Genomic DNA, 22,168 nt, shown 5'->3' on the forward strand with positions numbered 1-22,168 from the left:
TTTTAAAAAATTCTTTTGGTTTCGCTTAAGGCTCATGTAATACGCCGCCAATCAATGAGGGCGCGGCTGCATTGCCCCCATTTGCTGTTGCATCTGAGGAGGATACATTTGTTGACGTTTTGCTGGGTTGTTCATATCGTCCCCACCGGAAATCTCAGAGACCTGTCTGCGATGCCCTTGTAGTTGTGCTTGTTGTTGCTGCTGCTGTTGCTGCTGTTGCTGTTGCTGCTGTTGTTGCTGCTGTTGTTGCTGCTGTTGTTGCTGCTGTTGTTGCTGCTGTTGTTGTTGCTGCTGCTGTGATTGCATTTGCATGTGTGATGAAGCATTGTACCCCATGTTCCCTTGCATAGGATTGACTCCGTATGAATTCGGGTGTTGCACTGGTTGCCCTCGCATAGCCTGCGCGAAGTCTTCTGGGACTGAAGTGCCGACGGGAGATACGCCCGGGATTTGATTGGGCGAGTTCCAGTTACTGACGGCTTGTGGTGATTTGCCTGGTGATTCCTCTTCTTTGAGCACCAACTGACGTGCTATCGGTACGGGTTGTGGTGCCACCATGGACCCGTCACCTTGGGCCGATGGCTTTTTCAAATGGACAAGATGCTTTTCCAACATATGCAATAGCCCTTCCTTGGTAAATGGCTTGGGTAGAACGTCATTCATGCCTAGTCTTGTTAGTACAAAGCTAGACGATAGTCAGGATCGTCTTACCATGCTGGAAGTACATGGAAATGTCATCGCTACGAATGTTCGATGTCATAGCGACAATAGGCGTGGTGTCAAATTGCCGGATGAGATGACATGCGGAGACACCGTCGAGGTTTGGCATGATGATATCCATCAAGACCAAATCGTATTTAGAGCCAGCATTCATCTTGTTGACAGCTTCAAGACCGTCGAGCTAAGCTCAGTCAATACAAGTAGCGCGGGTTGAGACCAAAAGAAACTTACAGCACTATCGATAGAGCAGTGGAAAGCATACAAAAACTTGCTTCCGATACGGCGACACGTAGGGTCGTCCTCGACAAGCAAGATTTGTGGAGGCCTAATCCATCCTGGATCAGGGAAAGCACTCTTCTTCTTTCCCTCGGGTACCTTGGGCTCGTTTTGGTCCACGGCTTTTGGTGGAGCAGCGTAGGGAATGTTGTTGATGTGCTCGCTGTACATGGGATCAATACCGTTGGAGGATCCGACTGGGTATACGAGGTTGTCCAGGTTGTCCAGGCGCATCGAGTTTGTCGAAGTCGCTGATGGCGGGCCACGGCTTGTGGGCCGCATTTGCGCCCGAGCAAAGTCTGGTGGTGGTGTTGTCAAGGTGCCATTCATCCTCATGGTAATCTCATTCATGTGCTCCAGATTGCGGGGGTTCAGCATGGCATCGGCGTTGGTTTCACTGAGCAGCTTAGAGGCATGCTGCAAAGGCGAAGCCGGGTTATCGTCGTCATTGTTTGATGGGGGGTCCATGTTGCCATTCTGTGCTTCGCCGCCATTGAAGACGAGCTTGCTGTTCCTCCGCTGCGTTGCATCCACCCCGTGCAAGAAAGTCATGATTTGCTGCATGACGTGCTCGTGGTTAACGACCGTCTTTTGTAAACCGATGACCTCTTGCAAAAGCATGGAATGATGAATGTTCAGCTCGTTGTATCGGCCCTCGAGCTGGTGTAATTGGGCCTGCGTCGCCATTAGTTGCCCGCTGACCATGTCCATTTGCTGCGAGGGCGCAAAGTCTTCAGCGGCTGCTTGGTTTGGTTTTCGTGGCGCGGGAGCCTTTCGGCGAATGTTGTCGAGTGCATCTTTGTTATTCATTTTGAAATCCGGGTGCTTGAATTCCCAGGCCTGTGTGGTGTTGGTTAGCCATGGTTGGGTCAGATACAGGACAGTACGCCCAGCGGACAATAGCCGCAAAGCGCGTGTGCAAAGCGTACCCCAGGTCCGTAGGGCGACTGCCCATTTTCTTCGTTGTTGTGGCGGACTTTGTGGAAATCATATTTGTTCAGTTGGCGCACAAAACTGGCAAAGTTGCTGTGCTTGAAGTGTTTGGGGAGTATGTGTTTGGTAAACTTTTCGTTCTGCCCTGGGGGTTAACTTGACTGCAACGAAACGAATGGGACTAGTAGATGCATACTTCCAAGACGACAAAACTGTCACCGTCATTGCCCCACCGCACTACACTTTCGTCGCTGGGGTTCTCGAGCATCCTGCATTGGCATTAGTGAATTCAAGGGTCTCGGTCTGGACACCTGCGCGCCTCGACGTACTTGTACAGCTTGCGCACAAAGTCGCTCGAGTTGTTGGAGCCGCCTCCACCGCCTTGGTTGGAGTCCATGGTGCCGAGTGAGTTAGAGGCGCAAGAGGCGCAGAATGCCTGGGTGGCCGTGCAAGTGGGTGCGCGACAGGAACAGGCACCTCGCGTCGATGGGCAAGATGGATGTCGAGACCCCGGGCACGGACAGGAGCAATTGGGACGATGGGAGTCGAGAGTGCGGCAAACGGCGGAGGGCGCGCGAGGCTCAGGGTGCGCGTTAGAATATACGGGTGGTAGGGAGTGGTCGCTTGGCAGAGAGGAATAGAGGGTGAAAGGACGATGACGAAATTAGCCAAAACAGGCGCGGCTTGTCGCAGGAGAACGGAGGGCAATGGACGAGATCTGGACCTTCAGGTGGAAGAGGCAAGGAGACATGGGCTCTGTTCGTTGGCTTGTGAGCTAAACGGCCCTAAAGCAGGTTAACCCGGGCCTTGGAGAGGATTGCAGTCGAGCATGGGCTAGGGGAGCCAAGCGGGCGTGCCGAGCGAGGAGAACAGGGATGCTGGGGCGGGCGGATACGAGGGGGCCGTGTGTCCCTTTTTATACTACATTCACGCATACATTATCGACCGCCGCCCGCCGCAAAGCCCGCCGCAAAGCCCGCCTGCGTGGCTGCGATACATGTCTTGGTGTCTGCATCTGCGGTCGATGAGGGGGGGAAAAAGCGCGCAGGCATGCAAGGTGCAGTGGTGGCAGTGATGGTGGTGCTGCTGCTGCTGCCGCCCAGGGCACCGCACGCCACCCTCTCCAGTCGCTGTGCCATGGGTCTCGTCGCCCTCTTGACGTGGGCAGCTCCGCTAGCTATGCCGCTGACGGCCCATGACCGGCCGCACAGTAGTAGGATCGGCACCGCACAGCAAGCGTGCAAGATGCACCCACTAACGCACCAGTGGGCCCCCCTCCCCCCCAAGCCAAGTCATTATCCGCAATCTGCTTGCCGCCGCGAGGCCTAGAGTACTGCTCTTGGTTGGCATGCGCACCGCAACGTATTTATGGAGCCTGTCACGTCCGAAACGGGCGTCTGGATATTGCGGATTGCATCCTCTTAGAGACGTCGGTGAGGAAGGCGCTGCCCTTGGCCGTCGCCGTGGCCTGCGCCTGCCGCCTGCCGCCTGCCGCGCACACACACACACACAAGCCAAGACTGAGCACCCCCACCTTCACCACCACCACCCCCAGTTCACACACACGTGCTCTACTACGTATGTACACACGTACCCACGACAATCTACTTCCTACTACTACAACTACGTACACGCGCACACGCTCGCCTGTCTACTAGTACTGCACCCGCCATGTTCTCTCTTGCCTCTCGTCGTCTGCCCCTCGCGCTCCCCCTCGCTGGCCGCCGTCTGTTCCATGCTTCGTCGCCCGCATTCGTCAAGGTGGGCGACAAGCTGCCTGACGTCGACCTTGTCGAGGGATCGCCCGGTAATAAGGTCAACCTCGCCAAAGAGTTGACTGGCAAGGGTGTCATTGTCGGTGAGCCCAACACGGCGCCAATCTCCATTTCAAAAAGTGCAGCCGTCTGACAGAAGCCGCAGGTGTCCCAGCCGCCTTTTCGCCTTCGTGCTCGGAAAGCCACGTACCCGGCTACATCAACTCTCCCAAGCTGAAAGATGCCGGCAAAGTCTTTGTCGTCTCGGTCAACGACCCGTTTGTGTAGGTTTATTAGTCCCCTCACACAAATCACCCCGGCAGCCACGGATGCCTTCTCATAGCTGACTCCTCATGGCTGACTCGGCGATTCGGTGGCGGCCACGTCTTGATTGACTCGTGGGTCATGGACACGACATGCCTAAGAGACATTGCCACGAAAAAAAAATCCTGTATAAACAGTTCCTTGGAGCTGATTGTCATTTTCTGGTACTAACGTTATGGATCCCTAGTATGAAAGCATGGGGTAAGATTCTTGATCCTTCCGGCTCGAGTGGCGTAAGTGTTACCTCGCATCATAGTTCAGCTACCCTGTATTAAAACAGCCAGATTCGTTTCTTGGGCGATCCTAGCCTTGGCTTCACAAAAGCGCTTGATCTGTCCTTTGATGGCGCGTCCATCTTCGGAGGCGATCGTTCAAAGCGATACGCTCTCGTCATCGAAAACGGTACCGTCAAGGCCGCGCACGTAGAACCCGACAACACTGGCCTCAATGGTAAATCTTTCTTGGCGCATAAAGACTCTACGCAGCTAACAATTTTAGTCTCCGCTGCCGAAAAGGTCCTGTGAAGAGACTAACGCAGCAAACTTGTACCGAGCGTCACATGGTAATGTACCATTGGGACTACACATGTCAGCCAAACTCAAACCTAATCCCGGCTTCGACTCGGCTTATGGCGTGGCATAAGATGACAGGGCGATTTGATGCTATCATGTGCCCTTAGTAATCTCTTAAGTATGAAGAACGACTATGCATTACCCATGAACATGGCTCAATACATCATGTTTACATTACCATCACAATTTTCCGCCCCGTCTCTGAACAACATATTCATAACCATATCCTACACCTTTCTTTGAGATTCCTGAACCATACGGCATAACTGTAGCGGATATTCCTGATTCTGCGTCGCTGGTACGCCATCCATCTCCCGGGCTAAGAGAAGCCAGTCCTAGTCAATTCATTGCTCTACTACCACCTCGCATCTCGTTTAGGTTAGCGAAGTCTGTCGATAATACCACATTTTGCTGTCTGTATTACATAATGACGAACAGTAGCCGCGGTTGTATCGCTGTCCTGGCTGCTCTAAAATGTCATGATTCTTGTTAGAAATTGTTATTGATCGAGGAAACCACATGTCGCTCAGCTTTGACACAAATCCTTCAAAGTTACCTCGACTTTTGTTCTAAGGGGCCATTGATGTACAATCGGTGTGTCACTTCTTCTTATTGATTGGCGCGTCATGCAGCGATTGCACGGGTCAAACTAACACAGCAAAGCAGCCAGTGCTCGGTTGAATAATTATCAGAGTATGACCGGGTTATCCAATGCCCGATCTAATACCACGGCATTTACCCCACTCGTTACACAATGCCTTGAATATCTGTCCCCCACTTTCATAAATTCTCTCTATGCTGAGGTGCGTCACCTGTCTCCATTAGTCAATTAATCGAATTAAGATCGGAATCGAGATCGCACGGGACAGAGCCAAAGTTTACAGATACGGTTCAAGGGAAACTCAGCCTCGCTCGTAATCCGGAGGATCGTGTTGTATATCTTCTCTGTTCTCCCTTGGGTCGCTTTCTCAACCCCAACATCAGGGCAACTAATCGGCCCTTTCCAATCGATACGGATCAACATTCAGACCACGGAAATAGATAAAAGAAAACTCACCTTACAACCAGGGTATAAGCAGAATGTTAGATTTGGGGATTTGAGTTTTGCATTCATTATGCTCTCAACCCGTTGTTGCGGCAGTGCGGGTATTACAGGATATTTCTCTCACACCTCCACATCCCTGGGCAGAGAACCACAACGATCCTATGGGATTGCAATCATTTCCTCTGAGACAACCAAGTTCAAAATACATACATGGGCTATTTGATAATAACCACATCTGAGAACTAGACCAACGACTAAACAAAAACAAACAGTTGCATATCAAAAATGCACTGTGGGGTAGTAGCATACTACTTTGACGCATGTGCACAAGCACCAAGATCCCTCTTCGTAGCCGGAACATGCGGACTGATATCAAAGTCAAAGATATCCATCGGCAACCCCATAGTCGTACACGCGTTGGGTATATCGACAATGCCCGCTAGATGTCCCTGTACCGGTGCACAGGACAGCAGCAGATAGATTTGATAGTCGCTGTAGCCTATTTGTAATATCTCGGTTAGTGCCAGGAAAAGATGTACGGTATAAAGGAAACCTGGTAAACCTCCGCAGAAAAAAAAAGAAGATAGAGGGAAATTCGACGTGTTTCACAGCATGTTCATGCCACGGCAAAAGTTAAGGATGTCCAAAAACAAAGTCCACCTTGAAAAAGAAAAGAAAAGGGAAGAATCATGAAGTAAGAGAGAGAGAGAGAGGAAAAAAAACGAGGGTACAAGTGCTTGAAAGGAAAAAAAAAGATATCGAAGAAAGGAGACAATTCAAACTCACCATACCGCCTCAAATACTCAATAGCCCTCAAACACGTCTGCCTATACGCCACCGTCGCGTCAAGATAATGCTGTTTTCCCGTCTCATCCACACTAAAACCCTCAAAATAAATATATCTCCCGGGACCAAACTGCGGCTCCACGGGCCCAGGAATATAAATCGGACTCTTCATGGCCAACTCCTGCATCCCACCCTTCATAACCGAAAACTTGAACGTGATTACACCCGCCATCTCAATCGCACCGCAAAAGGAAATCTCGCCGTCGCCCTGGCTGAAGTGCAAGTCGCCCACGCTGAATTTTGCTCCGGGGACGTGGACGGGGAGGTAGACTTTGCTGCCGCGAGAGAGGTTCTTGATGTCGCAGTTTCCGCCGTGTTCGGGGCGGCCCGGGATGGTGCGGGCGCCTTCTTGGGCGATTTGGGCTTTTAGGGCGCCCGAGGCGGTGCCGGCGTGCGTGTTGAGGGGTTGAGGCGGTTGGGCGACGATGCGGTTGAGGTGCGTGTGGGTGGAGATTAGTTCGGCTTCGCGTTTGTTCCATGTTTGGAGGACTTCGTGCGAGGGGGCGCAGCCGAGGACTGTTTGCTCTTGAGTTAGTTTTGTTCCTTATATCTAGGAAAGTTGTTTTTTTCTTCTCTAATTTGTGGGAAGGGAATATATATATATATATATACTTACTACCAGGATGAATCAAGCCTGCGAATCTAACGCCGGGAATGTGTCTGGAACTACAGAATATACCTTCGAAATCCCATATCGCTTTTGCTCTTTTCTATTTATCAGCATTCTTTCTCTCCCCTCTGTATCCACACATATACCAATTTTAGAGATTAAAAAGAAACTTACGGCTCAGGATAAATCTCATCCAGAAATCCGCCTCCATTCTCTCTCGCAAAGATACCAGTAAACCCCCACGGCTGCTCGTCTAGTGGCTGAACATCTTGAATCTCAACTACAAGCACATCACCTGGCTCTGCAGTCTCAATGTCAAAGGGACCGGTGAGATAGTGGATCTTTGTGAGATCGACGTTGCGCACGTCGTCGGCTGAGTCGTTATTGCCGATTTGACCGCCGGTCCAATCGACGCATTCGATCTTGACGACTTCACCCGGCTTGATGGAGGCGTACGAAGGGTTTTCGGGGTGCCAGCGGTTCTAAAGAAACGGGGAAGTTTTGGATTAGAATAGGATAGTCAAGTGTGGGTGATATACGGGAGACACACATGCAAGCAATCTTGCTCTGCTGCTGGTTTGTCTAGATCGACTTTGGCTGCGTATCGGATGGCGTCTTTACCCATAGTAACGGTTTGAAATCTGCAAGTTAAGAATTCAGGACTGAGGTAGAAATCAAAAGGAAGTAAAGGAGGAGCAAACACAATCCATTACAAAAAGAGGGGCTCATGATATAATGGCAGGCGGACGAAGGGGAATGCCGAACGGGTCGGGTCATGAATTGTTATCGCTACAACACCCAATTGCCGAGATACCGTACATTCCCTCTCAAACTATCGATACACCGTCTATGATAAGCTCATTGATACGATGCGGTTACGTTATGTATCATCGAATGGAGCTATCAGGCTACCTCCCATAACAAGACGCGTCAACCCCACTGCGGGGCATGTCCAGATTGGACATCATCATCCCGCCATACCAGATAGCGTAGCAGTCCATTGCGCTTGGCTGACAACTGCCCAATTGAACCTGGGTGTCAGTGATTCCACGGAAATAAGCTGCGTGTACGTCATGGCTGAGGGGTTGCTCTCAGTTTAGGCCAAGCGGGGTGGACATGGTGCCGTCCTAGCTAAATGTCTTCCTCGGAGTCTGGCGCACTTCAGACTGTTCCTTGGGCCTGTGCATTGCCAGATTATATTCGTCCATGTGCTGCCAGGGCATATCGAGAAACTCGTGCTTGTTCTTCCAACGGAGCGACTCTTGCTTGAACTTTTCGGCTTCGGCCGGCGGCAGAGGTGGTTCGGTGATTTTGGTGATGAGATACGCCGTCGAGGCTTCAGCGAGACCGTAGATAAGGACGCCGACGAGTGGGATCTTGACAAAGATGTAGAAGCCTAGGCCGAACCCAAAAAGAACCCCGGCACGGTCTCTGAACCAAAGCTTCTTCTGCTCCTTGGTGTAACGGACACGGCTGAAGTACGGCTCGAGCTTACGGATGTCAGCGGAATAAGGTTTTGGAGATACCGAAAGCGGAACATACCAGCTCACGCATAAGCGTGCGAGAAGAAAAGTAGGCTTGCAGGAAGCTGACCAAGTACCTGCGAGGGAAGAGGAGAGACATTGCGAAAATGGCAGCTGCTGGCTGAGTTCCCACCGCTTTCTTGAATGTGTAGAAACTGGCAGCCGGGAGCACCAAGCGTCCAATATAGGGCACGTAGGAGAGGGCCAGGACTCCTAGTGAAATGGCCGCCTTTCTGCTCTGTTTTGTGGCATACATTATCACAGTCTGCTTGAGGGGCTTCTTCTCCTTCTTCTCCGGCTTAGGTGCGTGGTCGGGGTACATTTGGAGGTTGGGATAGTACATGGCGCGGAGGTTGTGCGGGTCGTCCGTCTTGTGCTTTTGTACGTACGTCTCGTCGACCCAACGCAGCGAGTCCATGAACCTGCAAAGATGGAGGTTAAAAAAGTCCTAGTACAAGTGGTGGTGGGGGTGGTGGCTTACATTTGGTCGAGCGTTGGCGTCACATAGCGCATCAGCGTCATGAGGAAGAAGGGTATCTGAAGTACCGAGTGTTCAAGGAAGTGGAGGCCATCGATGATGGATTCGTCCAAGCCCGTCTGGCTCATGTCGATAAACAGCGAGAGGATCCATAGTAGCACTCGTACACCAACAATCTAAAGTGTGTAAGCAACGCTGTTTGCTGTAGACCTGACCAGGCTATGCTGCGGAACGTACGGGAATGGCGACGATGATGCGGATGGCGACGCCAGCAGCTACGGCTATGGCGGCCTGGCGGTAGTGGTCGGAGGTGAAGAGACGCGGGTTCTGGAGGGCTCGATTGACTGCGCAGCGTGTCAGACAGCAGCTGTGAAAGATCGCGACACCCTGATGGGTAGCAACATACCGCCAACTAGAGTCAGCTGGGCGCCCCGCAGGATGGCATTGGGGTCGAAATTGGACACATCGAAGTTGGCCATGTCGATTTTGTCCATGGCGGGCAGTCTGAGCAGGCAGTCGGATGAGCAGTGCAGTGGTCTGACGAGAGCACACAGCAGAGGCTCAGTGCACACGTACGTCGTGGCTCCACGTCGGCCTCGACTGTGTGGTGTGCGAACGCCTGCGAACTGGTGGAGCAGATGACGAACATGGAGCTACTGCTACGCCAGCACCCGCGCCGTCACTGTTGCAGGTGCCATGTAGCGTTGTCGCGAACGCGGGGCAGGCGCGCTGTCATGTCTGTATAAAGTCACTGTAGTCTCACTAGATTGATTCAGTCATTGATTCATTCATTTCATCAGTCGTGCCCGCTGATACTGCGGTGTGGCTCATGTCAGAGAGACGTGGGGTTGCCGCCGCCATGGGCTGACCGGGCTGAGACTCGACACCGTCCCAGTGGCCATGGCGGTAGCGCGTACTCGTCCGCCGCCGGCCAGGGACGGACAGAGCTGAGACGACCTCGCCCTCAACACGCACACGACTCTTGTTGAGCACACGTCGAATCCCTCGTACCAGGCGCCGGACGCTTCCTCGTATACACTATCCTCGCCGCAGACGCAGCCTCTTCAGCCCCGAAATGCTCGCATAGCTGGCCCGCCATGTCCCTGCCGGCTTCACCCCAGCACCTCCATGACGCGCCCTCCCCTCTGACGGCCAACAACCCTGTAGCCGCACGGAGGAGCTTCACCCTTCCCACGCGCACTGCACCAAGGACAGCATCAGTGCCCGCGTCTGCAAACAGCGTCGATGGCATCGAAACCCTCTTTGTTTGTTCCGACTCTAGGATCTTCTCCTTTACCACAGCCACCTCGGCCCGGCGCCCCTCACCACAACGTCAAGGTGACGCATGGCAGCCGATACCGTGGAAGACGCCCACGGAGCGTACCCTGGCAGTCGGTATGTCGTCCCAGGTGCCACGAGCTGTGAGCAATGCTAATGCCTGACCAGGCGTCCTACGCATCTACCGTGTAACCGCGTCCAATGTCTCCTTCCTCAACAGCGGCAACCTGCTCCATACCATCTTCCCGCGTTCGCAATGCTGGTGCGTCGACAACCAGTCTGTCTTCGTGCTGCGGGTCCGGCAAGACTCGTATTATCGTATCGAACTCCCCTATGAGACTGAAGAGGACAAGGCCAAAATCACCCACTTCCAGTCGGTCCTCGCCCAAGTGATGCAGTATGAGCGGACGCGGTGCCCCTTCCGACGAGGTGCTGGGATTGAAGAGCTGCAGCGACCAAAGAGTCCGCCGCGCAAGACAATCAAGAGAAAGCCTTCGGGACAGGCGAAGAAGTGGATTTTGGACAAGACGTGGGTGCCGGAACAATACGGGTCGAGGCCTTCTACTGCCGGGACTGAACGCTCAGAGGCCAGCACTGCTTCGTCCAACGACGAGGATGACCGACGGAGCATCTGCACGGACAACAGTGAGGCGGTACCCGAAGCACCAGAGATTCCGTTTGTGAGGATACTTCCAGAGTCGCACAGCTTGTTGCCTCCGTCCCAGCCGTCGCCACGCCGTCTCTCTGTGGCAGAACGCGCAAGCATATTTCAGGGTGTACGGTCGGTCACGGCACCAATCAAGACGCAGAGGACGGGATCTGTGTCTGCAATGCAGAGCATCATTGAGTCGCCAACAGGTCAGCCGAGTTGGGACGCAGAGAAGCCAGTGCTTGAGCGTCAGGTGTCGGATGCCGGCAGCCTGATCTCCAGCACTGACTCATTCTACTCTCTCGAGACGGTTACTCCACGAAGCCCCTCACCAAAGTTTATGGACGCTGAGACAGTGGACACGAACCCGTGGGCAGCTACCTTCTCGGCACAGCAAGCAGACGAGCCCCGGGGACGCTCGACACACCGCAGACATATATCAGAGGCGACGGTGCGTGCTTTGTCCATAGAACGGACCGATGCATCTGTGCCCGTGACTCCCACGGTCCCATACTATGCTACGACGATTGTGTCGACCAATATGCGCCCGTCGTCAGCGCCGTCTACCCCGCCGCTGGTCAGTGACTCGGACAGCGACAGTCTTGGCCGCGCCAGCCTGGATATTGCCACACCACCAGAGGCCATAAGAATGAAGCGACTGACGGGGGCGTCGCAGCGACGGGCGTTTTCGCCGATGCCCCCGACGCAAAACCTGTTCTATCCACCCAAGCACAGCCCTGGCAAAGAGTTTACCAATGCCCTAGTGCGCAAGACGTATGAGATTGTGCTGGGCCCGCCAGCACATCTGGTGTCGATGATGTTGCGGATTGCCACGACCATCTCCAACGGCATTGGGCTGAGTGCATATCGTGCCCGCCGCGCCGAGAAGATCCCGTGTTCGTGGGAGTCAGATGACGAGGCAGACTGGGATGAGGACGATTTCGGCATCCCGCTCAACAACATCAGAGAGGCAAATGTACGGCGACGAACGTTTTCTGGTGACGTGGATTGAAAGAGAGAGAGAAAGGATGAGCATCAAGAGGGGGGAGGGGGCTGTGAATATAATTAGAAAGAGAGTTTGCCATGTGCGTAACGTGGTTTGCGTAATCGTGAATGATACCAAAGGGGCTTGTACGGTTAACGTGTGCATTTACAAGGGGGTAAGTTAGTTTAGTCGCGTGTATGCTGCGACGAGGGTCTTTTTCTCAAATTTGTTTCTAGAATAAGTGATTGTAATACTGGAAGAGGGGGGGGCGCGGCATATAGTAGTATGTAGAGTATTTTGCTGAGGGGCCGGGTTGCTTTGGTTGGCGGGGTGGGAGCGGAATGAGGAGGCCTAAGCGTGGACGAATGAGAACACATGTTCATTGTTTACTACACACACACCGTCTTTGCCTGAGTCAGGCGTGTCACGCGTGGGTGAGAAGCATGCGCTGGATGTGAGACACAGACAACAGACAGCAGGCTTTGTTGGAGAGAGAGTGTGTGTAGTACACACATACACATAGACAGACACACAGACACACTAGGTACGAGTGTAGGGTGTATGACCTCAGCCCGGGACGGCACCGTTGGGGACGAGGGGTGCATGCGCCATGACATGTTGGCTGGCAACAAAAACCTGAGCGTCTCGATTTCCGGGGATGCAGCTGAAGAGAGCCGCTGAGCCGGACGTCGCTAGCTCCCGTCTTGTCCGGTTTTGGTTGGGGAAGACGAGATTGCTTGTATGCAGTGCGTAGTATGTCGGGCGGCAGTACAGCTCGCTCACGGCAGGCGTCGCAAGGAGCATCGTCGTCAGCAGCAGCTGGCAGAGGGGCAGTAATGGTTGGCGGGGAGGCGGCCGGTGTGTGATAGACATGACATACGTACATCCACACGTCCATGTGTGTAGACGGCATGGACGTATAGAGAATAGAAGCGCCGGGCAGGGTGAGGGGTCATCCATTCGTCTCTCCACCGCGTGGGGCGGTCAAAGGCACGGGTGCAGGGCTACAGAGGCCCAGCCACGCTGGCAGAGTTTGGATCGCCCGTCCAGCTTGTGCAGCGCCCGTCCAATGGCGGCCAACACTGCCTCGCGTGGCCGCGCACGTAAACCGGGACTTGACCGACTAATTGGCGTCTCCTGAGCATTCGGCCTAGTCTGGTCATGCTGCCAGAGCCCTCCTAAAATTCCCGCCCTGCCCTTTGTGCTTGCACTTGCACCTGCCCTTGCCTGTCGCCGCCCTCGCCGCCGCCCAGCCGACTAGACAGACACCACACAGCGTCGCCTCGCTTGCGCCGCACCACCCACCCATCCATCCATCCACCACGACATAAACTTGTTCCCCCCGACGCCCCTCCCCGACTCTACCACGACGAGGCTGCGACTTTTGGCTTCGTGGGACGCGGCCGTCTAGCATGAAAAGAAAGATGGCCGACCTCGACGTGTTGATGGACGAGACGTTGACGTTATGCAAAACACCGCCAGTACCCCGACGACACCCCTATCGCCAGTTCTACCAGTACAAAAAACCAGAGACGGCCGCGCCAGCAGACAAGCCCGACGTCGACATGCTCGGCCCGCCCATGTTCACCTTTGGATCCGAAACCGACCTTGTGCCCCAGCCACTCTTCAGCAAGACCAAGTCCATGCCCAGCAGGAGCAACTCGCTGCCCTCCGGATCATCGCGCCCCGTTAGACCACCAGAGCCCTTCCAGTTCAACTCGGACATTGTCAAGAGCCCCTCGCCACTCTTCAGCAGGAGAAACACGCTGCCGCCGCGCGTCCGACGTGCCATGGCCTCGGAACGAAAACCCTCGCCGCTGTCCCATAGAGAAGATGCGCAACCGCCCGAGCCGACCCACCACCCCTCTACCTTGATGCCCCCGCCCACGTCACCAAGTGAACAACCACCCACCCTATTCCCTACCACTATCACTACCACCATCAGTACCACTACCACTACCACCAAGCCACAGCCTACCCTATCAAAAGCCACACCATCAAAACCAAAACCCTTGCCGCCAAGAATCTTCCAAGCCATACCTCCTCCAACAAGGCCTCCACCACCCGTCCCAACAATGGCTACTCCATCAAAACCCGCCCCCTCAAAAGCGATCCCAACAAAAACAACACCATCAAAGCCGACGCCATCAACACCATCTTCCCTCACTGCTTCCACCCCAAAACGACCATCCCCACTCTCTGGAAAGGGGAGTGTGCGCCGCCCCGGTCCCAGCCAGTTTGCCCCTTTCCAACCTGCATCACCCACGGTACTGTCACCCGTCACTTCCCACACCAGCTCTGTAGCCTCGTCGCCCACCCCCTCCGTCTTCTCAGAGGCTGCCAGTTTTTCGGCTTCGGCACCGTCAACACCATCAACACCGGCCTCATCCCCACCCAGTTCACCGGACAACCGTCCTCGCTCGCCAATGTGCTACTTCACACCGACGTACTGGACCATCATGACCTCACCCTCGCCAGTCTACATCCCAAGGCAGAAACTGAGGCGCAAGGACAGCCCCAAGATCGAGAATCTGAGAACCCTCCGAGCAAAAGAGTCCGACGCCTGTCTGGAGGCCATGTACGACCAACGAACATCGGCCTACATGGATTGGACAGGCTTCCAGGCCCTCTCAAACTGAACAAAAAAAAGCATCCTTTACCATCTCGCCAGCATGACCTCATAGCCCATGGTACTATTCCCGCTGGGTCCAGAATGCTTATTCCCGACGTGCTAGAACATGCTGGACGAGATGACAAGTGTGAGTTGTCCACTACACACCTTGCATGATGCAACCACTAACATGTTCACAGACTATTATTCGCAGCATACAGCCTGCACCACCACACTTCTAATGATGACGATTTACGACTTAATGACGACAATGAACCAGCATGGAGGATTATGTACGGCGTTACAGAGCATTCGATTATAATACCCAGGGTTTGAACATTTAGCATATTGGTTTTGCACACCTGGTTTGCCATAGTCGCACGTCTTCAACGCATAGTACCCCATGTAATATAATATTTCACAGGGCCAGTCAGCGCCCTGTTTCGTTTCTGCCACTCTGACGGACGTTCCAAACCAATACATCAGCGTGCATGTCTATCGCAGAGCCTCAGCTTGGCGTTTCCTGCACGTCTGATACGAGCCCCGCCCATCTGCTGACCCAATGTGTGCAGCGACACACCCACTCGAGGCGCAGCTGCCTCGGACACCGCCAGTCATTCGCCGACCCTCCCCAGCACACGTCACAGCCGCACACGCTTTTTCCTGCTGCCACACCCACCAATGCACATCGACTCTTGAATCATTGATTTTCGCTGCTCTGCACCACTCAAGTCCACCAAATGGCTGCAACGCACGCTGTATGCACACTACTCGTGCTAGACTCAATGCCCCTGCGCCGCATAGCCGTCGTGGCGCAGCGCATTGCCGCTTCTGTACAAAGGTGGACCTCGCTAACCACACCTGAGGTGTAAGCGCATAAGTTGGCCCCCAAGATGCCTTCAAGGCCCCATGCACATGGATGCAAATACAGCACACCGGAATGCCCATGTGGGGGGTAGGTGAGTTTGAAGATTTATAAGATGCTTGTAGTTCCCAGCCCTAAACCTCTGGTGGTGTCCTGAATTATCGGATTCTGGCACGTCATAGGTTTCCATCGACTCTGGTAGCGCAGCCTTGCAGGCAACACTGATATTCATAAGAGGACTCGAGCATCTGACTCATTGTGTCACCACTACTGCAGGGACTTGGAAGAGGCCGCCCCAGGACAGATCTAGATATATAGGTGGCATTTGAATCTAGTCGTCGCATCCTACTGTACTACCTACATTTCCAACCAACAACGCACTCGCAGATTTGAAGAAGAAAAAAACCAGTGAATCTACTGGTCCACCGGATCGAATACAGAACACAGAACACGGAAAGAGAACCATCTGCCTATCTGGGCAAACCTCAGACATGGAGCTTTCCAACTCGGAGAGGAACCCAAATGCGCCACTGCGGTTGCTCTCGCTCGATGGAGGAGGTGTGCGCGGGTTGTCATCACTACTTGTCCTCGAGACACTGATGGAAAACATTGCTTTGGAAGAGAAGAGACTTGGAAGGAGGGCGATGAACAATCATGAGCCACTCAAGCCATGTGATTATTTCGACCTCATTGGCGGCACATCGACTGGAGGAATCATAGCCATTATGCTTTCGCGGTTACGGCTTGACTGCAAGCAGTGCATAGCCGTTTATAGCAAGCTGGCCGAGCAGATTTTCAAGCACGACCGATCATTCAAGGCATTTGGTATGAAAGTGCCAACGGGAGCCAGTCGATTTTCTGGTGCCGTGCTAGCAAACGCCATCAAAACTGCACTCAAAGATCTGGGCTTCGACCCTGACGAGCTCATGTGGGACGAGGCGCTATTCGAAGAGGTGGAAGAGGCAAACGAACTACCTAGGGACAGCATCTGGGCAGATGCCGCGCCCGAGTTGGTACTCACAGAAAGCCCACTGGCGACTATGAAGAACTCGTTGGCTTCACTAGAATCGGGACCGCCTCTCAGTACTACGAGCACAACGAGGCCTTCATCTACACTCTACAGTTCAAGTCCGTTCACTCCAAAAGCGCCCACAAGAACCCCTACATGGAAGCTTCACAAGCGGCAATCAGTTCACCGGAAAGCGAATGCAAAGGGCTGTCGCGGCTTTGTGCTCACCTCGCTGAAGAACGCACTAGGTCTTCCGAGAATTCTATCTACATACGATCCAAACGACCGAACCACTCGCATCTGGGAAGCGTTACGGGCAACATCGGCAGCACCGACATTTTTCGAAGAGATGCAGTTTGGTACACCAAAAGTCACATACCTTGACGGCGGTGTAGGCTTCAACAATCCCTGTGCAGAAGTCGACTACGCAGCCAAAGCACTATGGGAGAACCGGTCCATTGGCGTCATAGTCTCAGTCGGGACGGGTCTCCAGAGCATTCCCAGCGTCAAGAAGATGGCCTCATGGCTCCCCTTTGGCCTCGGAACCGACATCTCCATCGCCAGCGCACTCACCGGCATGGCAACCAGCACAGCACGCGTCGACAACGAAATGAAGCGCATGTACAGCAACTCGGACACAAAGTACTTCCGCTTCGATGTGGACCGCGGCCTCGCCGACGTCAGCCTAGAGCAATGGATGAAAGAAGACGAAATGGCCAGCCTCACTGAACTCTACATGAACGACGGCCAACAAATCCGCGCCGCCCGCGACTTTGGCGAGCGCATGGCCAAACTCTCAGCCTTACCCCCCAAATTCGAAATCGGCGCCACCCAATTCGCCGTCGGCATGTCCGGCACCCGCAAACTCGACGACTCCTTCAAACTCGTCCATGTAGACTTCAAAAGCGGAATGCCCATCGGCTCCGGCCTCGACGTATCACTTAGCCCACCAAACCGCAGTACCTCTCCTACTGGTGAGGGCGGCCTCGCCCTCGACGACAACGGTCGCCTACGGAAGATTTACCCTGTAGCTGCGGACCTAGACCACGACGGCCGCCGCGAAGAAGCAGCCGTATACCAGTGTCTCCACGCCGACAACATTTGTCTCCGCAGCATCAAAACGGGGATTCCACAGGGCAAATACAAAGTCTCCTTCCTCGTCTCTTTCCATTCTTCCTCGCACACCCCGCCCCGCGACGTCATCTTTAGCGTCGGTAAACCGTATGATGCGGAGAATTTTGCGACACGCTTTGTTGATGTGAAGATTACCCCCGATGTCGCGGCCGTGTTGCTGCAGCCTGATGCTATTAGGGTCAGGGTGGGGAGTCGGCGGTATGAGGAGTATAAGGGGAAAGGGTGGGTGGAGATTCAGGGGGATATTGAGATCAATGTGGGACTGGATGGCGCATTGGGCTTCTTGGTTAGTAAGAGGTACAAGAAGGATGTTTTTGTTGATGGGTGGAGTTTTGGTGGGGTGAGGTTGGAGCCCGTGTTCGGGAGTAGTGTTGTTGGGAGTCCGCGGATTGTGTAATGGGTGAGTGAGTGAGTGGAATTTCTTTTTTTTGGGATGCATGGTTGGTGTTTGCTAGCGTTTTCTGTTCTTGTTTCTTGTTCCTTTTTTTCTTTTCTGTTCTTGCATATATGTACGACATAGAGGTCTGCCTGGGCTGGCTATCTGTTTTATGAATGGGTTTGGGGATTCAAGATAATATGAGCATTTATGGGGTTATGTAGTCTAAAATGATCAATGCATTTAGTGAACTTTTGCCTATTTAGGATTTGATGAGCTTTCCATGTGACACAGAAGAGGAACGCAACACTGAGTACAATCTAGCTTCATCAGCTTTTCACTCTCCAAATATCTTGCTTTAAAGGGCGGAATGAAAATTGAGCGTGGGTTGGGCTTTGCCGCCTGCTTGCTCCTGCCTTTTCCCGGGTCTGTTGACCTGCCTGCTTCACTCCTTCTGCATTTCCTGAAACGGAGTTTCCTGTGGATATATAGTCTGCTTGTATCTCTCATAAACTAAACAGCACTTCCTTTGCTCTATAGTATTTTCTGCTCCCGTGTCTCGTGAACTCTTACATCACACTTCTCTTTTATTATACAACTCATACAAACAATAACAACCCCTATGGCCCGCAACTTTCTAGATCTCCCCGCGGAAATGCGGAATCTAGTCTGTGAGTATGTGCTCACAGAGGAGCATGGCCTATGCTATCAAACGCTTGGTGACGTTGGCTAGTTACGTCCAAGGCGTCGGGGGAGAATTCGAGGGAATCGAATGGAGCGACGACGAAGTCGAAGAAGAATCAATAGAGCCTCATCTATTCCCCATCAACCAGCTTCAACTCGTCTGCCAGCAACTTCACCAAGAGACCAAAGCGCTTGACATGCGATACAACACCATTTTCTTCACCAACAGCGAAGACAACAGTACCACAGCCCCCCAAAAATGCGCCGCCTTCCTGCGTCGCCTCCGAGAAAAGCAAGCCAACCACATGCGCGTCAAAGTCCTCAACACCGAAGATATCTGGCACCAAAACACCCAGATCATTTCGGATCTCGTCCTCTTTTGCAAAAAAAACCCCCCACCCGGACACTCGCCTCGATATCCACTTCGAAACTATCTACTGTTCCCCCCTGGCAATACCGCACGGGGCGCCACGTTTGTCGATGTCACGTTTGACAAGGCGATTGCGCTTAGTATCTGCGACATGAAGCTGAATGAGCTAGTAGTCCTGCCGTCTCAAGGCGAATAGCAATTGGTACACGTTGATCGGATCGAGTTTTACTGATACACCGGCTAACCTTCGTCTCTTCCCGAGCTTTGAGACGTTTGATGAGGAGGGATTTTAGAGAGTCGAGTGAGGGTTTTGTTAGAGGGTCGCTTGGTTTCTGTGGATGAGTATGTGGAGTGGGCTTGAGCCGGGGGACGCGGAGGGGGGGGGGGGGGGTGTGGATGTCAGATTTATATGTTGATGAACAGACAGTAGAAGAAGAAGGGTAGATGGAAGTGAGGAGGAAGGTGGAGGGGAAAGGATTGGGTTGGGTATGATATGTGTGTACAATACTATGATGTTTGGAAATTGTATCGAAGAAGAAACAACACAAAGAGTAGCTTACCAGGATAAAGGAATGAAATAAAAGATTCATGAAAAAAAAGAAAACGAGTTCTCATAAAGCACATATTCATATATATTCATAAGCATCGAACCTCCTATATACACAAATCCCCCCTCCCCCGCCCCGCCCATCGCCCTCCTTCCATCCCTCCAAACACCCCACCCATCATCACGCTCAAGCCGCCGGACTAGCAACACTGGTAGTAATCGGTCCACTCTCTACATACGTACCACTAAAGTACCAATCCTCGGCTCCCGTACCATCAAGCCCGGACCTGGGCAACCTCAGCACCCCCAAATGCCAATCCGCGCCGTTGGACGAGGTACCGGCTGAGAAGGGACCCGCGGTCTTGACCAGCGAGCTATTACCCGTCGAGTGCCAGAAGGAAACTTGGTTGGAGGAGAAATTGATCTCGTAGGCGACGTTGTGCCATTCGTCGGGTTTGAGCTCGGTTTTCCATTTGCTTTGGCCGCTTACCATCCATTGCCTAATGTTGTTCATACATGTTAGCCATTTTCTTCTTCTTCTTGTTTTTTTTCTTTGGTTCTTGACGCCAGGATTAGGCTTGCTTGTGACATTCTTCTTTTTTTGGGGGGGGGGGACCAGGGACAGAGGGAGGTCGGTTACTTACAAGTTGGTATTGCTGGTTCCGGACTCGCCGCTGATCCAGCCGTATTTCAGCTCTGTGAAGTGAGACTCGAAGAAGGCGATTTGGTGCTCGTTTGTTGCGCTGGGGACGTTTGTGGTGGAGCGCTTGATGGAGAAGTGGTAGAAGACTGTGCCTTGGTTGATGGGAGCTTTGGTTTGTGGGATGAGTTCGGTGCGCCACATGTCGCTGTTCCATTTTGCGGTGCTGTCGATGGTGATTTTGGCACCTTGCTTGCTGCCGGTGTCGCCCGAGTTTTTGTAGCTTGGGGAGAGGTTGACTGGGTGGGGGGGTTAGGTTGGGGTGTGTGTGTGTGGGAAGATTGGGAGGGGATATACCATAGCGCGAGGTTGGACCAGAGCCGTGGATGTAGTATTGGTAGTCTGGGAGGAGGATTAGGTATCGTGGTTGTCCGAATGCGTAGGTAAGCTTACTGCCGACTTGGTTTGCCCAAGACCATTTCTCAAGATCGGCGCTCGAGGTCATGTCATTGAAGCGGCCATCCCAAAGGATTGTGCCTGATGGGTATTAGTGATGTATGAGGACATCCAGGTGCTGACGAACCTGCAGAGACGGCGCTCACGAGCGCATTGACAATTGTGACTTTTCCCAACATCTTGATTGTAGAGACAGAGAGAGCCTAAGGAGTGAAGATACGAGCGTTGTCAACTCAAATCCGATGTTGCAATATGTCGACTTCACGGTGGTATATAAATTACATTCCTGGCCCGAGAACACAGGCAAAGCTTCATATCCATGTTCATAGCCCTGCACTCTAATATCCCATAAAGGACATCTGACTTTGTTCAGATTCGCACAAGCACTTAATATGCGCTCGGTCGTACTGCTACTCAATCTATACGCCGCCATTTCAGGGCCCCGGGTGGATCTAGCGGCGGCCATACGGTCCGGGGGCACATTGCTCTCCGTATAAGCCCGGGAACGGAGTGGGCGGGCCTCTTATTCTCGAACGCGACGATGGCGGCACGTGAATTCATTGCTAGTAAAGTAGCGGTAGCCTAAGATGGGCAAAATGTAGTCTCATTGGTAGGAAGGTGGTGATGTCGCAGGGTTGTCGAGATTAAGCTACATTAAGCCGGTGTATACCCCACAATTAGCTACTTTGAGGCTGGGACTGAATGCTTGCGTCAAATGGGCGTCCCAAGTGCTATGGATTTGAGGAGCTTGACTCTGATATTGATCTGGGGAAGGCTGGGCAATATGCAGCCGCAGAGCATATTCTTACATCATTGCGATGGTATATTATTCTTTCGCACTCGGTAGCCACGAAAGCCCTGCTTCTTCATTGGAAATGTTAAGTTGTAATACGCATTCCAACTTGCATCAGATGAAGTTAACCAGCTTGCGCTTCTCAGCCATCACTGGGTGTCCGTCTCATCATGTGAAAGAACTAACACTGTCTGGAGTGGTAGATCTCACTACGAGCGAGCTTTGTAAATGCCCCATGCAAGTACCTCCACGAAAGTACTGGCAAAGGAGCCATTACCGGGACGGAACAAAGACTAAAGTTAACAATGAGGCTGTAGCATAACATGTATGGATACTGCTTGTCCAAAAGCTGGTCTCGAGCTGTGAAACATGCCAACAGAGAGACTTTCACGACAAAACGTCCAGTTCAAGATAACTACAAACTACTGGTACTATCCTAGTACACGATGACATTAAGCCTTTGTCGCGTTTGACTTTGTTTTAAGGTTTTAAAGTTTTGAAGCGACGGTACAAGAGACGAAAAGCCCGTGAGAGCGCACGGACCAGGCCACCGTCCTGTTGCCTTGGTGACATCACAAACAAGCGAAACAGACTTTCCTTGCTCCACCTACTGCTTACATACAGTACCAAAGTATCCGCCTGGACCGTCCCCTCCTACAGCTTTTCATACGGACTCATCATCAGACGCCA

At 52.9% G+C, this 22,168-nt stretch overlaps 11 protein-coding genes across 11 annotated transcripts; 5 read left to right on the forward strand and 6 right to left on the reverse strand.

The window, feature by feature from the left end:
* Nucleotides 1-51: 51 nt before the first annotated feature.
* On the reverse strand, nt 52-2,197 carry COCMIDRAFT_79370 (uncharacterized protein; the record flags this gene model as incomplete). Its single annotated transcript, XM_007683990.1, has 5 exons — nt 52-665; nt 712-901; nt 952-1,836; nt 1,884-2,069; nt 2,126-2,197. The coding sequence occupies 5 exons, from the start codon at nt 2,195-2,197 to the stop codon at nt 52-54; spliced, it is 1,947 nt and encodes a 648-aa protein (XP_007682180.1).
* A 1,403-nt stretch (nt 2,198-3,600) lies between these two features.
* COCMIDRAFT_26 (uncharacterized protein) lies at nt 3,601-4,531 on the forward strand (the record flags this gene model as incomplete). Its single annotated transcript, XM_007683858.1, has 5 exons — nt 3,601-3,787; nt 3,850-3,967; nt 4,195-4,240; nt 4,292-4,457; nt 4,506-4,531. The coding sequence occupies 5 exons, from the start codon at nt 3,601-3,603 to the stop codon at nt 4,529-4,531; spliced, it is 543 nt and encodes a 180-aa protein (XP_007682048.1).
* Nucleotides 4,532-5,932: 1,401 nt separating this feature from the next.
* On the reverse strand, nt 5,933-7,705 carry COCMIDRAFT_79838 (uncharacterized protein; the record flags this gene model as incomplete). Its single annotated transcript, XM_007683991.1, has 5 exons — nt 5,933-6,123; nt 6,411-6,986; nt 7,087-7,175; nt 7,255-7,562; nt 7,631-7,705. 5 exons carry the CDS (start codon nt 7,703-7,705, stop codon nt 5,933-5,935), a joined length of 1,239 nt encoding a protein of 412 aa, XP_007682181.1.
* Nucleotides 7,706-8,207: 502 nt separating this feature from the next.
* On the reverse strand, nt 8,208-9,575 carry COCMIDRAFT_79661 (uncharacterized protein; the record flags this gene model as incomplete). Its single annotated transcript, XM_007683992.1, has 5 exons — nt 8,208-8,570; nt 8,623-9,025; nt 9,085-9,257; nt 9,319-9,425; nt 9,488-9,575. 5 exons carry the CDS (start codon nt 9,573-9,575, stop codon nt 8,208-8,210), a joined length of 1,134 nt encoding a protein of 377 aa, XP_007682182.1.
* Nucleotides 9,576-10,178: 603 nt separating this feature from the next.
* Nucleotides 10,179-12,020, forward strand: COCMIDRAFT_31370 (uncharacterized protein; the record flags this gene model as incomplete). The annotated part of the gene is made up of 2 exons (XM_007683928.1): nt 10,179-10,476; nt 10,528-12,020. The coding sequence occupies 2 exons, from the start codon at nt 10,179-10,181 to the stop codon at nt 12,018-12,020; spliced, it is 1,791 nt and encodes a 596-aa protein (XP_007682118.1).
* Nucleotides 12,021-12,417: 397 nt separating this feature from the next.
* COCMIDRAFT_31371 (uncharacterized protein) lies at nt 12,418-12,891 on the reverse strand (the record flags this gene model as incomplete). Its single annotated transcript, XM_007683929.1, has 1 exon — nt 12,418-12,891. The coding sequence occupies one exon, from the start codon at nt 12,889-12,891 to the stop codon at nt 12,418-12,420; it is 474 nt and encodes a 157-aa protein (XP_007682119.1).
* A 526-nt stretch (nt 12,892-13,417) lies between these two features.
* On the forward strand, nt 13,418-14,632 carry COCMIDRAFT_30 (uncharacterized protein; the record flags this gene model as incomplete). The annotated part of the gene is made up of 1 exon (XM_007683859.1): nt 13,418-14,632. The coding sequence occupies one exon, from the start codon at nt 13,418-13,420 to the stop codon at nt 14,630-14,632; it is 1,215 nt and encodes a 404-aa protein (XP_007682049.1).
* Nucleotides 14,633-15,099: 467 nt separating this feature from the next.
* On the reverse strand, nt 15,100-15,552 carry COCMIDRAFT_21218 (uncharacterized protein; the record flags this gene model as incomplete). The annotated part of the gene is made up of 1 exon (XM_007683892.1): nt 15,100-15,552. The coding sequence occupies one exon, from the start codon at nt 15,550-15,552 to the stop codon at nt 15,100-15,102; it is 453 nt and encodes a 150-aa protein (XP_007682082.1).
* Nucleotides 15,553-15,960: 408 nt separating this feature from the next.
* On the forward strand, nt 15,961-18,009 carry COCMIDRAFT_79359 (uncharacterized protein; the record flags this gene model as incomplete). Its single annotated transcript, XM_007683993.1, has 1 exon — nt 15,961-18,009. One exon carries the CDS (start codon nt 15,961-15,963, stop codon nt 18,007-18,009), a length of 2,049 nt encoding a protein of 682 aa, XP_007682183.1.
* Nucleotides 18,010-18,683: 674 nt separating this feature from the next.
* On the forward strand, nt 18,684-19,238 carry COCMIDRAFT_32 (uncharacterized protein; the record flags this gene model as incomplete). The annotated part of the gene is made up of 1 exon (XM_007683860.1): nt 18,684-19,238. The coding sequence occupies one exon, from the start codon at nt 18,684-18,686 to the stop codon at nt 19,236-19,238; it is 555 nt and encodes a 184-aa protein (XP_007682050.1).
* Nucleotides 19,239-19,776: 538 nt separating this feature from the next.
* On the reverse strand, nt 19,777-20,864 carry COCMIDRAFT_79491 (glycoside hydrolase family 131 protein; the record flags this gene model as incomplete). Its single annotated transcript, XM_007683994.1, has 5 exons — nt 19,777-20,089; nt 20,234-20,528; nt 20,587-20,631; nt 20,683-20,766; nt 20,813-20,864. The coding sequence occupies 5 exons, from the start codon at nt 20,862-20,864 to the stop codon at nt 19,777-19,779; spliced, it is 789 nt and encodes a 262-aa protein (XP_007682184.1).
* Nucleotides 20,865-22,168: the final 1,304 nt, after the last annotated feature.

The sequence above is a fragment of the Bipolaris oryzae genome, assembly GCF_000523455.1.
Source record: "Bipolaris oryzae ATCC 44560 unplaced genomic scaffold scaffold_0, whole genome shotgun sequence".
Classification (NCBI taxonomy): domain Eukaryota; kingdom Fungi; phylum Ascomycota; class Dothideomycetes; order Pleosporales; family Pleosporaceae; genus Bipolaris; species Bipolaris oryzae.